The sequence below is a fragment of the Ostrea edulis genome, chromosome 5 (genome assembly GCF_947568905.1).
Source record: "Ostrea edulis chromosome 5, xbOstEdul1.1, whole genome shotgun sequence".
Taxonomy (NCBI): domain Eukaryota; kingdom Metazoa; phylum Mollusca; class Bivalvia; order Ostreida; family Ostreidae; genus Ostrea; species Ostrea edulis.
In genome coordinates, this window is record NC_079168.1 from 17,271,668 (window position 1) to 17,287,233 (window position 15,566).

General features: G+C 36.9%; 1 protein-coding gene and 1 long non-coding RNA gene across 2 annotated transcripts; one reads left to right on the forward strand and one right to left on the reverse strand.

The window, feature by feature from the left end:
- The first annotated feature begins 9,861 nt into the window (after positions 1-9,861).
- LOC125649857 (glutamate receptor 2-like) lies at positions 9,862-15,069 on the forward strand. Its single transcript, XM_048877684.2, has 6 exons — positions 9,862-10,237; positions 10,502-10,531; positions 12,967-13,167; positions 13,355-13,709; positions 13,893-14,614; positions 14,760-15,069. Exons 1-6 carry the CDS (start codon positions 10,181-10,183, stop codon positions 14,865-14,867), a joined length of 1,473 nt encoding a protein of 490 aa, XP_048733641.1. The 5' UTR covers positions 9,862-10,180; the 3' UTR covers positions 14,868-15,069.
- On the reverse strand, positions 12,782-13,465 carry LOC125649875 (uncharacterized). Its single transcript, XR_007360826.2, has 2 exons — positions 13,330-13,465; positions 12,782-12,978 (listed from the first exon to the last, which is right to left on the reverse strand). It is a non-coding gene; the product is annotated as an uncharacterized LOC125649875 (long non-coding RNA).
- Positions 15,070-15,566: the final 497 nt, after the last annotated feature.

The following is a 15,566-nucleotide window of genomic DNA, read 5'->3' on the forward strand; positions in this document are numbered from 1 at the left end:
TCCTTTCTTTCTTTTTCTTGTATCGAGTGTCCTTAAATCTACATTTTTCGGCTGATAATCTTGATTACATATAGGTTTTTATATCTTAAGTTTATTTTTTAAAAATATTAATGTTGATATTGAATTATATATAAAATATTAACAAAGCAGATTAGATAAAGATGAAGATGCAAGTAAGATTTTTCTTATCAAGCTATGTTCGTTACCTGGCTGTATGTATAAGCAATGTCTGTATGTATGTCTGAATATACCTGGTGTCAACGTTTTACAATTCACCTTCAAAAGATCCACTAGAGCATCCACGTCTAAGAAGACTTTATATTTGTTAAAATGAATCTGTCTTTACAAGGGAAGATGATTATGAAAAGCGAGGATAATGCTAGGTTGTTTGAAGATCCTACTCCTCACGAATCACAGGACCAGAAAGTCAAAGCTTGAACAAAAGGTTCCTTGCATGAAAAGGTGAAGATAACTAACAGTGGTAAATCTCACAAATCCTATAAATGATACAAAATTAAGGATAGAGCAAGCACGGACCCCTGGATATACCAGAGGTGGGATCACTTGCCTAGGAGGAGTAAACATTCTCTGTTGACCGGTCACACCAACCGTCAGCCCTATATCTTGATTAAGTAAACGGAGTAATCTGTAGCCAAATATTGGTATGTAAAGAACGATCTAACAATTGGTATGAATCACGTCAGACAGCACTCGACCTAATGGTAGGCCGTATTTGAATTTGACGTGAGGTTATTGTTAAACGTCAGCGACCCAAAAATGCATAATCGTATCCAGTAGAGCTCGACTGTTCGACAATCCCGTTTGCGCTACTTATTATAATGATTCATGTTTGTTCAAATAAGATTACAGGGGCTATGACGGGGCCACAATAGGTGTTTGGAACTTTACTTGGGATTGTATAGGAACAGTCTTAATTCAGATGTGAATTCGATATACCCCTGTTAACTCGAAATGAAAGACATCATACAGTCGTCAACTTTCTATATTTATGTATGATCAGTTTTTAAATTGAGGCAGGTTACTGCCAAACGAGTTGATGGTGCAGGGGTTTCAACAGTCTCGTTTAAAGTCAGCATTTTGCAAATTCTATGGTCGTTATAACAGTCTAGTTTGCCAATACAACCTATCATTAAGTCAAATGCTATATCTGACGTGTTTCATACCGATTGGTAGGCCGTTCTTGATACTAATTTTAACTACGAATAACTCCGTTTACCTGATCAAGATAAAGGGCTCACGGCGAGTGTGACCTGTCGACAGGGGATGCTTTGTGGATCAAGGGCACTGCATACCCTCGACCCACACCCTCTACTCATGGGCAATATATGGGTAAAGCTTTGACCAGACTTGGTCAAGGGAAAGGAATATTATTCAAGACGAAGGAAATCGGACGAACGGTCGGAGGTATGGACATTCTCTTCATTGTATGGCTCTTGCAAAACCAAGCCCTTATAATTTCCCAAATTCAAAAAAAGTCTCAATCTCAGATCCGTGACGCCATCATCAAATATCAAGGTTCAAATGATTATCTATTATTTTTGAAATCTCTCAAATTTCAATTGCGGGCTACCTGTACGTAAAATAAGAATGTTTTTTAAATACGTAATTTTTTGGATGACTGATTACAAATGTTCTACCAAGCCCCTATCTTTACTGCTCACGAAAATATTAACTAAACTTCAGACGTATTGTGCCAAAACATATGCTAATATATAATGATAAGTAGTGTAAATTAATTGTGGATTCTTCCAAATTCCAAAGAACTTTTAGTAAATTTTAAATCACAAAACTTTTTCATTATGAAAGGTGAAGATAACGAACAGTGATCAATTTCATAACTCCTACAAGCAATACAAAATACATAGCTGGGTAAACACGGACCCCTGGACATACCAGATGTGGGACCAGGTGCCTAGGAGGAGTAAGCATCCCCTGTCGACCGGTCACACCCGCCGTGAGCCCTATGAGTTGTCCATAATCAACAGAATAAAAAGTATGACTTTTCATCACTTCACACCAGCATTCTTCACAATAGATTAAAGACTTAGCATTTTGACATCATAAACAGCTGCTTTTTCAATAAAAATGGAACTCGAAAATATTCATATCTTGAAATGTTGACTTTAAACGAGACTGTTGAAATCCCTGTACCATCAACTTGTTTGTCAGTAGCTTGCCTCGATTTAAAAACTGACCATACGCAGAACAAGCTCTTGCACATTGAATCAGTTGAGAGATATAAACACTATATACAGGTGGTAATGGAATATTGCTACATAAATATGGGAAGTTGACGAGGGAGAAGCTGAAATCACCCTGTTTGTCATAATTCTGAGTTGTTAGTTTGCCGTTAATATCTACTTTCAATAAAATATTTAAGTATGAAGCAGAAGTGGACGACTCTGTGATGTCTTTTATTTTGAGCTCACAGGGATATATCGAATCGACATAGGAATGAAAGTTATTATCTTTAATAGATAAAACGTCGTCGATATATATAAATGTCGAATTGAAGGCCACAGCAAGAGATTTTTTCTTCTCACGTAGAAGTTTCTGAATAAATTCTGCTTCATATGAGTACAAAAACCGATCAGCTAACAAAGGAGCACAATTCGTGCCCATGGAAATTCCAACAGACTGTTGGAAGACCCGATCACCAAAGACCACGAATATATTGTCAATGAGGAACTCTAGCATATATTTTTTTTCAACTTCAGAATACCTGTGCGTGGAATCAGAGTGGTGTTTATCAAAGTAAATTTTTGGATGACTGATCACTATGAGGCGTGATACAAATATCTAGGAGTAATTTTCGACGAAAAACGTGAATTTTAAAAGAATGCAGAAAGCTTAGCTAAATCTGGAGGCCGGGCTCGTTAGTCACTTGGAATATTCATACAATTAAATCTATTGCATTTTTAACGTTCGAAAAATTATTCAACTATTGTGTCGTCCGTCTTAGATTATAGCAGCGGAGTTTGGGGATACAAGAATCATCACTGTATTGAGATGGTTCACCGGACGTTAAGATACTAGTATTCCCTCGGAGTTCATCGTTGTACCCCGTTGTTGGTAGTCCAAGGAGAATGTGGATGGATTATGTCATTCTGTCGTCACGAAATGAATATGTTACGCCTTTAGAATCATCTAATATACATGGAAAATGAACGACTTACAAAACGCGTGTTTCTCTGGGATCGGATGCAAAAGAATCAATTTAAATGGAATTTTCAAATAAAAAATATCGTGGATTCACTACACTTTGAAAATATCTACCAAAATTCTACACTTTGTAATTTACAGCATGCAGAGGAGAAAATACGTTTAAATATGGAAACCGATTGGTTTCATGACTTACACCAGATTCCAAAACTCCGAACTTTCATCATTTTGAATCACGCTCTAACGTAGAAAACTACGTAAAGCCCCGGTCACACTGTCACGAGTTGGTGCCACGAGTATTGGCGAGTTATAAATCGCCACAACTCTTTACGTGTAGTGTAGGACTCGACCACATACCTGTACATGTCAAATAAATGTCTCTTCGTGTCACCAGTACTCGGCAAGCAGCGGCGAGAATTTTAGACGGTTTAAAATTGTCGTGCGAGTTTTTGTCTCGCACAAATGTCGAAGATATGTTGAATTGGTGTCGCCCAAACTCGTGAGCGTGTCGGTGACATGTCGTCATATGTCACCGCTTCTCGTCATGTAGAAAGAAGTTCGAGTTGCGTTGCGAGTTCGAAGGACAATAATACGATCTTTGCTCAACATGCACCCGACATTAAACGAGTTTCAAAGACGTCTGTTCATCGTTTGTACGTGTTCTGTACGAGATTTCCTCGACATTGCTACGAATGTTTGCGATGGTGATTGTATAAAAAGGGTTTGCATATTTTGTATCAGCATCTGTTTTTCTCTTTACTTCATTACATTATTACATCACAAGATCACCTTTAGCAGCATCTTCCTCCATTGCTGTAAATATTCTAGTTTTCTGATTCTCTGACAGACCATTGAAATGACAGGGGATGCTTACTCCTCCTAGGCACCTGATCCCACCTCTGGTGTGTCCAGGGGTCCGTGTTTTCCCAACTATCTATTTTGTATTGCTTGTGGGAGTTATGAGATTGATCACTTTTCGTTATCTTCACCTTTCATTGCATCTATAAGACTCAACAGACCAATGATCCAAAAGTGAAAGACTACCAATATTTACAGCCAAGTTGTAATAGGTCGTCTACACGCGTACATTTTTCGTAGAGCATTCATCACAACTCGTCGACATCTCGTGCAAATAAATTTAATGTCGACTAGACTCACCTAAGCTGGTACATTCTCGTAGAAAAATCTTCGATTCTGAAAAAAGTACCGTACACACATCGTACAGATGTATGTTGCCTAAAACTCGTGTTAAAAAGAAACTATCGTCCTACTCTCTTGTCAGTGTGGAAGAGAACTCGAGCAGAAGTCGAACTGATGTCCCCATTATCAAAAACCATGGTAAACTCGTTGAGTTTTTGACGAGTTATAACTCGTAGCTCTAAATCGTGACAGTGTGTCCGGGGCTTTACATTGAATCTTCCAAAACCATTAAGGTCTACCATGAGCATGTTCAGATGTGGAATCCCACCCTTATGGATCGAAACGGGACGATATCAAGGAGAACAAATCGAGGATAGAATGTTTTATGTGTGACCTAAATCAAACCGAGTCTGAAAAACACTTTCTACTAGTCTGTCCCTTTTATAAAGAACAAAGAAAAATTCTATATAATGAAATTGGACTTAATGTAAATTTAAATCAAATTGATCACTCTGTGTTTGCTAATATTGTTTTAATATAGTCTATGATCCAAGGGGGTCCATCAGTACCACCTGAGCTAACTAGTTCTGATGCATATTTTTCAAAAGCTTCCTACCCCTAGATTAAAATTAAGTATGATAACACTTTAGGATACACTGCTTTCTATGTGTTATCACGTTACTTTTTAACGCGCAACGCTGGTCGTACAATTTGAGGAAAGTGCAGTTTGATCATCAATAGAATTATGATGATGTTACCAAATTCAACCAAACTTTGCTTAAAAAGGCCAAAATACGTCTTTCTGTTAGAAATATCAAACACTATTGTGAAATAAGGTCCTTGCTGAATCAGATGAGATGATGATTATCTCACTTCGTTCCATGCAGCTGTAAGCAATGATTATGGAATAAAATATTTGCATTTTAAAATGTATTTGAATATTGATATCTGAATGTATATAAAATATACAACATATTGTGGGGAAACGCTTTCAGGTCTTTGTGGTCTCTACATTAAATCAGGAATCCTGGCACAAGGGTCTGTGACTGGTGTATTTGAAGGCAGATCAAACAAAAGAAGTGTAAGGGTGCACTGATGTGCCCTGAAAGCTTTGACAGTGCTTCCTCCCTTGGGTAAATAAACAACTATCCTGAAATGCTGGAAGCTGTTAAAGAACTAGAAGACATTGTTGAGAACTTCAGTGATGATGTCGGACAAGATGCGTTTGATTTACTGCTGGAATAGCCCGTACTGACTAATGTCTTTCATTTATGGAATGACTTTCTGAGCTATTTGCGTCATGACAACGGAGAGCTTTCCGCCTTCTGGATGACATGTGTTGACATCATCCAGGACATCTTGTTGGGCCTGCTTTGAGCCTCTCGCGAGGGAGATCTGCATATTCACGCCATCCGACTGAGAATCCCTTGGTGCTTGCGTATGACAGACTGAATTACGCAAGATACCTCCTTGCATACTATGCTCGAATGACCAGTCCTCCTGCCAGTCATCCAGACATCTACGAGGCTTTCAAAGAAGGCAATCACTTTGACCTGCATACTTGTTGACCAAACAACTGATGTAACCAAGGACAGGGAGAGCCAAACAGTAGGAGATACCACCAGGTTCAGTCTGAAGCCTGGAGCTGTCATCAGGTATCACCTCACAGCCGCGTACAGGGGTGGCTTTCTGATCAGACTCAGGAACATTGTTCAGCACAATAAGTGTGGCATTGATCATCTTGATCTCCAGAAATCGAGGGGAGACCAAAACGAAGAGGCAGTCTCCTTAGTGGAAGAAACACTTTATAGTTGGATCAATTCCTTTGAGAGCAACCTTTACTTAGTGTTTAAAAAGGAACTGCTGCACCAAAGGAGGTAGCTGAGGATCTCAAGAATGCACACACAAAAGGCTTACTACCTACACCACATTTAGGGCAGAAAGACTGGGGACAGACGCACCAGTAAAGAAGTTTCATGATCTTATGAAAAAGAGTTCCCTAAAGACGTTTGAATCAATTACTAAAAAAGAGACAGACAGAATGTGCTGATGGCAGATCAGTTATCCTGAAAGGTGAACAATGGTTGTTTGGAAGAATGATCGTGATGGGACAGAAAAGAGATCTCAACATGAAATATTTGCTGTGCTTTCCTCTGGAACCACTGCCCTGGTCACTGGCTGCACCTGATGGAAATCTTTGAAAAACCAACAAAGCTATTTTGGCCACAAGCATTAAGAAAAATACGCCACTAGCTGACTCCCTCCCTATTCAATCAGCAACGATAATCGATGGAATGGCCCTTGTCCAGCGAGCTAAGTTTGATGGTCAGCAGCCGACATTTGATGAAGCTCCCAATCGTATCTCAATGAGCACCAGAATAGATACTGTCTTTGACACATACCAGAAGTTGTCTATCAAGTACAATGAAAGGGCCAACAGGGATGGGATGCAGGACTATAGAAACAGAACATTGCATCTGGTCAGAGGATCAAGCCATGGCGTAGATTCCTGGCACAAAAGAGTAACAAGGTGAGCCTGATCAAGTTTTTGGTCCAGGAGTGGTGAAGCGAAAAGTATCTGGAGAAGCTTGGTTGTCTTTGCAAAAGTCCTCTTTGTCACCTGTGAAGAGAAATGCTACCGATTCTCAGATGTCGTTAAGTGCCTGAGCTCGAATGCACCCAGGAGAAAGATGATGACCGACTCCTTCATGTTGCTCATGCTGCTGAAGGTGGATATGAAGTTGTGATCTGATGACCAATTCAAATGTCACAGATGTGTTTGTATTGAACTTCGCATTTTGTAGTGCTATCAAAGCACCAATGTACCAGAAGAGTGGAGCAGGCATCCGCACCCAGCTGATAGACATTGACAAAGTTGCATCCTCTCTGGGATCTTCTATTGGTGTTGCTCGTCAATGGATACATCCATACACTGGCTGTGATTCTGTCAGTTCTTACCTAAGAAAGAGAAAATTGGCTCTATTGAATATGTTGATGTCAAATGAAGAGGTGCAGCAGGCTTTCTATTACCTTGGCAAGGACTGGAAACTGTCCCATAAACTATTCAAGAAATTAGAAAAGCTCACTTGTTAGCTGTCCGCACCAAACAGAGAACATCTGGAGCTCAGATACTGTACCAGTTGCTCTGTGCGAAAAGCGGAGATATTGAATCTCACTAGCTGCCCCCTGCCAGGACTTCCTACAGAAACACGCCCGGAAAGTCAACTACCAAGCCGGATTATGCGACGCTGTCTTACAAGTGATCCACAGTCTCCTGACACAGCCCAGAGTGGGTGGAAAATTGAAAATCAGGATGGTGAGGGTATTCTAGCGATAGACTGGACGAGCGTTCAGCCAGCACTAATGTGCACATGTCCCAAAACCTGTGAGATCAAAAACTGTGTCTGTCTCGAGAATGGTTTAAAATGTACAGATGTGTGCAAAGTGAAAGACTGTGACAATCTACCACCTACATGTAGCGATGACACTGCTCTGCCAAACTTTCTAGATAGGGATGATAATGATGATGATAATGATGAAAATGAAGAAGAGGATTAAACTGTTTGTACTGGAGGTGCAGATGGAGTGAGAATTGGGGTGAGGCTTAAATGTTCTTGATCATGTGCATTTGAACATGTAGCATTCAAACTGGAATAAGCAAGTGTGGCGTGTACAGATGATGTTAAGCTATGATAAAAAAAATTACTAATTGTGAATGAAGATCAGAGTGTTAATATAATGGTATTTGCTTTATCTCTTTGCATCACAATGATCGTTTAATGACTCACTTCTGGGCCAATGTTGATATGAGTTTATAAAAGAAGAAAAAGATCTTCCAAACAAGATATCTTGTGAATAAGTAAAGGAATACAGTAGTCAGTATAATACTTGGTAATAAAGATCAAGTTGCACTTTTGGGGTGTTTTTCTGGAAGTAAAATCCACTGATACAATATCTGAAAAGATTTCCCTAGTTTGGATCAGTTATTTTATCACAAATGGCGGTCTATATTCTCTACGCTCGTATTCTAATGAAATACAAATGACATTAAATACCATGTGTTAACACAGCATAAGCTGTGTGTCACCAAATGTTAGATCATAGATTTTCCAAGTCTAGAGGTATTGAAGCTATAAAAAATCCATATTTGAATTAGTTAGCTCCACTGGTACCGATGACCCACATTTGGGGGTCTGATTTCCTAAAACTAACTGCAAAGTTTATCTATAATTCTTATAACACCAGACAAGAATATGTAAGGAAAGCCGCATAATTCAATTATCTACTGTAATAGACATCGTTTATTGTGTTAAATTGTTTAAAGTGACATATAGGTCTTTTGGGTCGGGTGTAAAATTATATTAACACGTATCTTCTGAAATACAAAAGTTGTATTTCATCGATTCTGGTTTAATAAACAAAGTTTTTTCTGACAACTAATTTTGTCTTGGTAAGTTAATTAAAGGGACTGATTCACGATTTCCCCCAAAATTTTCTTTTTCACTTTTAATGATCAAAATATACTGTCTGGTTTCACATAAAAAAATTAAGGTTATACATTATCACAGAAGTTCATTTTACAGAGTTTATTATTTGTTTTGTAAACAAAGATTGTGGTATGTTATTGTTTACGAAATTTTCAAAAGAAATGGATATCAATCTAACTTTATTATATCTTTCACATTTCAAGCATTTTTAGGGTAAAATGTATCATCTTAAAGTTAGAATTTGTGACTATGCAAAATTAAGATGCTTTATATTACAAAATCAATATTTCACTTGTTTGTTTGTATTCATAAAAAGACTCGAGTCTTTGTTTATATAACACAGATTTAAGGCTAAAATATTGCTTTTATTCTTGCATTCAGAAGGTCAAAATTTTGGCTGTCAACATTAAATGAGTTACATTTTTAATGTTTAACATCAAAAAGGAAAAATATTTTTATCAAACATCGTGAACCAGTCTCTCTAATACGAATATAATATAGATATGAAACTGATAGTTGTAGTACTGACGCAGCCCCCCCCCCCCCCCCCCAACCTAAAATTTTCAAAATTAAGGTAAATCGTGGTCTCTTGTTTAGGAAAATGTAAACGGTAAAAGAAATAATAATTTTCTTCCAATCTCGGAGAAATAAATGGCAAAATCTTTGGATTTATTGAATTACGTTTATTGGGAGGACTCACATTTTTTCCAAAAATCCTTAAAATGTGCTTCATTTTATTGATTTCACCTTAGTAAAAATGACAGAAAATAGTAAAAATGACACTTAGGAGACATATTTCAGGCCCTACAAAATATGTAATATCCAGGAGGTTCAGGGGGCTTCGCCCCCTGGGCCCCCACCAGGGCTTCGTCCTGGACCCACTGGGGGCCCCAGACCCCCTGCCTCATTAACTTGCGCCCCCCTCCCAACCGCAATTTCTGGACCCGCCCTTGACTGAAATGTCAATAATCTAAAATAAACCTAAAGGAATTGTAGATCGTAAAATCTTGTATTATTTTGATGTTTAAACATATTTTGGTATATTCAATAATACAACGGGTTCCATTGAAGCACAGCGTTCCAATATTATATGTGGAGGGTTTTTTTCCATATCATCAGCAAGGAGATACTTTACAAAGACCTATGATGCCATCAGAACCTTTATACATGTATCATTGTGTATTATATATATATATCGTATTCGTATATGTGTGGGGAAAATAGAAAAGCACACAACATTCTAATTACGTCGGCTAACCGGCATGTTTTCTACATTAGTATTGGAGGCGCAGCACGAGCAGTTAGCTGAACGCTCTACTTTTCCAAGACTGCTGTGAATTTCTGCAACTTTCTTCCGATTTATCCAAATCATGGCTTGGATTCTTGATTGGATCTTGTTATGCTGCACCGCTCTCGTAACTAGTCAGGTGAGTAATGTAATACTTGGTTTAATAGAGTAATTTTCAGTCAATTTTCCCGTCATTCTCGGAATTCAAACAACTCTATTTTTAGCGCAGATAATAAGCGTGTGTGGTTACCATCGAAAAGATCAATATCTGATGTAAGAAAGAGAAAGCTCAGGATTTCATCTTTGATTTTCTGTAAACTAATCTTGATACGTTTAATTTACTTCTGATATCGATAAAAATCATAGTGCCATTTGATGAAACATTTTCTTTCGTTTGTTATAGATGCCTCCATTAAAAGTATCTTCAATTCTGGTAAGTGTAAATTATTCATAATTACCATGGTACATATTAACTGGTGTGACATTATCAGTCAACATACCAAATGTCATTATAAACATGTACTTTCTCTTCTCCAATACTTGCACATTTCCTGCACAACTTAAAACTCGAAGTATTTCTTCAATATCATTTTGCCAAAACAAGATATATCATTGTACTAGCATTGATTTCACATTTAAATGACAGTATTTGTAACCAAATGACACCTTTGTTCGTCTGCTAATAGTCAGACTCTCTCCGCTAATCAATCATGAAAACATACTGCAAAACAATCGTTACGCTTTCCAATGGTATTGACATCCGATTTGGTTGATGCGATAAAATGAGAAAATATGGTTGCCAAGTGAATATGACAAGTTTTGTATACAATTTCTGATGAATGTTATACCAGAAATTAAGCGTGGATTGATATTGACTTTGCTTCATTTGTTTCGATTTAATGATTAATGATAATTCTTTGAATATTCATATGAAAATTCAAACCAATCGATAACATCTTGACAGTTCTAGTATGTGTGAACGGGAAATGTGGCACAAGTGCGGCATGTGTCGTTTTACATACACTGCTTTCATAACTGAAATTGCGTACAACTATCTATCTCCTTTACGCTTCTCCTCATTTTCACAAGTACAGAGGGCATTTGTTCCCGCATACAGATATTGAAAAGTGTTCGTTATTTGAAAACGTGTAAATTCTTACTTTTGTGTCGAAAGAAAATCAGTAAAGTCAAATTAAGGCGATTTCTCACCTTAAGGACGCACGCGGAAAAACACATTTTTTTGTTCATGATCATTATATGTATCAAATAAGAACTTTAAAAATACGGTAAGAAAAGTTAAAATAACCCATTTCAGTACTACTATCAAGATGTGATGAAACAGAAACTACACCATGTACAATGTTCAAAGCGAAAAATCACAAACCCTTTTATTGATTATTATTATTATACAAATATCTCAATCTTCCAATATATTAGTTTAATGGAATTGCAAACTATATACATGTACAATTATCACGATAATTTTTTTGTCATGTATTATTTTTAAAAATTATGATATAGGATCTACATGCACCATCCATATCCGCACTGAGAGTGTAAGTCGTGTAAATGGAATTTCTATATAATAAAAAAAAAAATTAAAAAAATTAAAAAAAAACAAAAACAAACAAAAAACATCCCCGATATGAAAATAATATATTTCAAAAAGAGAACAAAACAATATATGATGGTAAATTTTATATATTATTTCTGTTTAAAGTTTTAAGCTCAAAATTTCAATTTTAACTTAGATACTAATTATCATAATGTAGGAACCAAAGGTAAAATGGTCCGTCCGGAATTGTTTTACCAAGAATACATAAGATTTTACCGGTACATACAAAAACGATACTCTCATTCAACGAACATGTTGGCTATAAATAATAGGCCTGAATGAAATTATAGTAGATGCTGCTTACATACCCATATGTCATGTGATCATTGTTAGCCAGTACACTAGCTTTCATAACGATGAATTAGTTTTCATGGGCTATATTATCCACTTAACGCCTCTTTAGTGTGCAATTACATGTGTACGCCAAAGCAATGTGACCGGGAAGAGTAAAAATATTTCTCTTACGAAACCTATATAATTTGCCTAAATGATTATTGTTAAACACAGCGACACCAGATGTAGTAAATATCAAAACTCTATAAAAAAAAAAATTCAGTGTCAAAGTCCAAATTCATGATGCAAAAAGACACAAATATAGAATAGAAACACGTGATAGCGAGGGGATACCGAAGATCTATTCAATCATGAAAATCTTATTTCCTGAAGGAATCGATTTTATTGGGTGCATGGAATAAATTTTGTATATCTCCTTACTATCATGTAATAAATAAGTTACAAGTGTATCATATAGGGCATAGAAGCCAAGGTTGTTCGACACCAAGGCAGGCTTTTGAAATATACATCTTCATTCTGGATCGTTATACAGAGCTACACATCACATGTTTGACTACAACATGTAATAGATTGTTGAATGCAGCATCAAGTATACGTACATAGTTTAAACAATATCTCATTTACATGTATCTAAATGTTATTGTCATTATACAAATAATATGAATATATGAGATTAGGAAACGAGGCAACAGACGTATATTAATCCTGCTCTCTAATAGCAAGTGTTCATAACGTTTCCTCGATACTTCACTGTACATATTATTACCACATATAACAAGTTATATACCAGATTTATTCCTTTCCCAAAATAGTATGCATGTTCACCAGTATCATACCTGTTTCAAAATGTACAATGTAATTGTTTTCAAAGAAGAAAAAACCTTTAAACCGCTTTGTTGATGTTTGTTCGTTATTTTACGTCATTTTTGTATCATGGTGCTGTCCAAATTTTATTGTAGTCTTCTCCATACCTAATGGAACAGAAAAGCAGTGCATGGAGTGAAAATAAGACGTACCGAGGTTACATTATAGACCTTTTAGAAGAAGTGAAAAAGAAAGCGAAATTCAATTACGACATTGAAATCTCGCCTGATGGGACTTTTGGACGAGAGTTAACTCCAGGAAATTGGAGTGGAACCATAAATGAAATTATTCAAGAGGTAATGCTGATTTTAGAACAATATGAAAATAGAAAAAAATATCGAAACGGTTGTACTACGTCATGGTAGAGATATACATGTACAATGTAGCTATACAAGATACTTAGCCCTGACAAAACTGCATTAAAACTTTTTTCACAAGGAATTTGAGTTACTCTGTACCTGCATTTAATTTCCTTCATTACAGAACGCGGCGTTTGCTGCTGGTCCAATTACAATAACTTCTAAACGAGCAAATGTCGTCGACTTTTCAACCCCTTTCATCACAACACCTTTCGGAATAGTTCTAAGGCAACCAGATGAAATAGAAGAATCAGTGAGCCACCGTCTTCTCAAGGTCTGGGCCCCGCTAAATCCCAGTGTTTGGCTACTGCTTTTTATATCGTTCGTTGTTACCAGCACTATTCTGTATGTAGTGTCTCACTTTAATCCATATGAATGGCGAAGAATGTCACATGATGGGGAGGCCACACTTCGTGAGGGAGAGTCTTTCACCTGTTTGAATAGCTTCTGGTTTGTGATGAGCGCCTTGATGTGGCAGGGTATGTATTCATCACTAACCTGCTACCAAACAGAATGTGCATGAACTGTGCTATTCAGATCCATTATTATTCTAGACCGCCTGCAAGGGCATAGAGAAAGATATCCTAGATGAATTCATACCAGTACATTTCAAACAAATGAAGATACTTTATTTTAATACTGAGTAATAAATTTATTTTCAGGCTATACACGAGCTCCTCGCTCCGTCGGTGGAAGAATTATTGTCTTGTCTTGGTGGCTTTTTGTTGTTCTTTCTATTTCGTGTTATATTGCTAACTTATCTAACTTACTGAGAGTGGAACCGAACACCAAAAATATGGAAAGGATGGTTAGAGTGAAAAATCTCTACGATCTAGCGAGCAGTGACATTCCGTATGTCATACCTAAAGGAGGTGCCATGGAGGAATTCATATCCAAATCAGATGCAAGGATAGCCCAGCAGCTCCGAGCTAAAGGATACACAACAGTAAGGTCCATTAAAGAAGGGTTAGAAAAAGTCAGCAACGAGCCGACACAGTCCTTGGCACTAATAGGAGAGTCAATGATGATTAAATATTATTTAAGAAGTTATTCCTGTAAGCTTTACCTCGTTGAAGATACCTCTGTTTATAGGCAATATGCCTTTGTTTTACCCCAGAATTCTACATATCTGCGTACAATTAACACTGGAATATTGACTCTTGATGAGATGGGATATTTACATGATTTACAAGAGAAATGGTTTTCGTCATCCTGTCGAGGAATTAAATTCGATGATAGCAGACCAGAACTATACGAAGTTCCTAAATTCTTTGTGATAGACGTCGGCCATTTTTCAGGAGCCATGTTTGCTTTGGCCATTGGATTGGTGTTTGGTGGTCTAATCACTGCTATCGAGTACTTGATCTACAAATACGCGGAGGAGGTAAGTTCCTTACGTTTGTTATCGAAGAGTTCAGGTTGAATGAAGGTGAAAATGTTTTGCATTCAAAAGCATCTACATCAGTTCAGTCGATTTAACAAATATGAATATCATTAATTTCTTGTAACAAGACTCTTCCTTATTTTAGCCAGAAAAAGTGAAAAACAGGGCGAAACACGTACAGCAGAGCAGTGACACTGGTTCTGAGTCTGCCGATAGGTTGTTGTCCGGAAATAAATCAACAACAACCGTGTGAACAAATATCACTGTTTCATTCAAATGAAACAATAAATTGAGAAACTATGTAGACTATCAATCTTTGTTTTGAGTTAGTCCGTAAGCTTTGAACTGCTTTATGTGTCATTCCAGTACCTAGTATTCCAATAGCTGGTCAGCGTTAACCATTTTCTGAGAATGTGGTATACAAGTATACTTTATGTATTAAAACTTATTCTATCGATAGGTGTTGTTGTAATTAGAATTGACCAGTGGTCACATATATTGATGCTGCATTAATTACCTTAATTATGGTCAGTTTATTCTAACGAAGCTATTGAATAGTTTCGTTTCATGTATTTATGATACTCATTATTTCTAAATATTACGACCACACTCTATCATTCTCAAATGTACTTTCTGACACTAGCATTTGTACCATTATTGAACCTCTGAACAATACCACTCACAGTACAGAAATTATTACAATTATTGAAACTCTGAACACTACCACTCAAAGGAAAGACATTGTTACCATTATTGAAACTCTGAACAATACCACTCACAGGAAAGACAATATCACCATCATTGAACCTCTGAACAATACCATTCACAGGACAGAAATATTACCATTATTGAAACTCTGAACAATACCACTCATAGGACAGAAATTATTACCATTATTGAACCTCTGAACAATACCACTCACAGGATGGAAATATTACCATTATTGAACCTC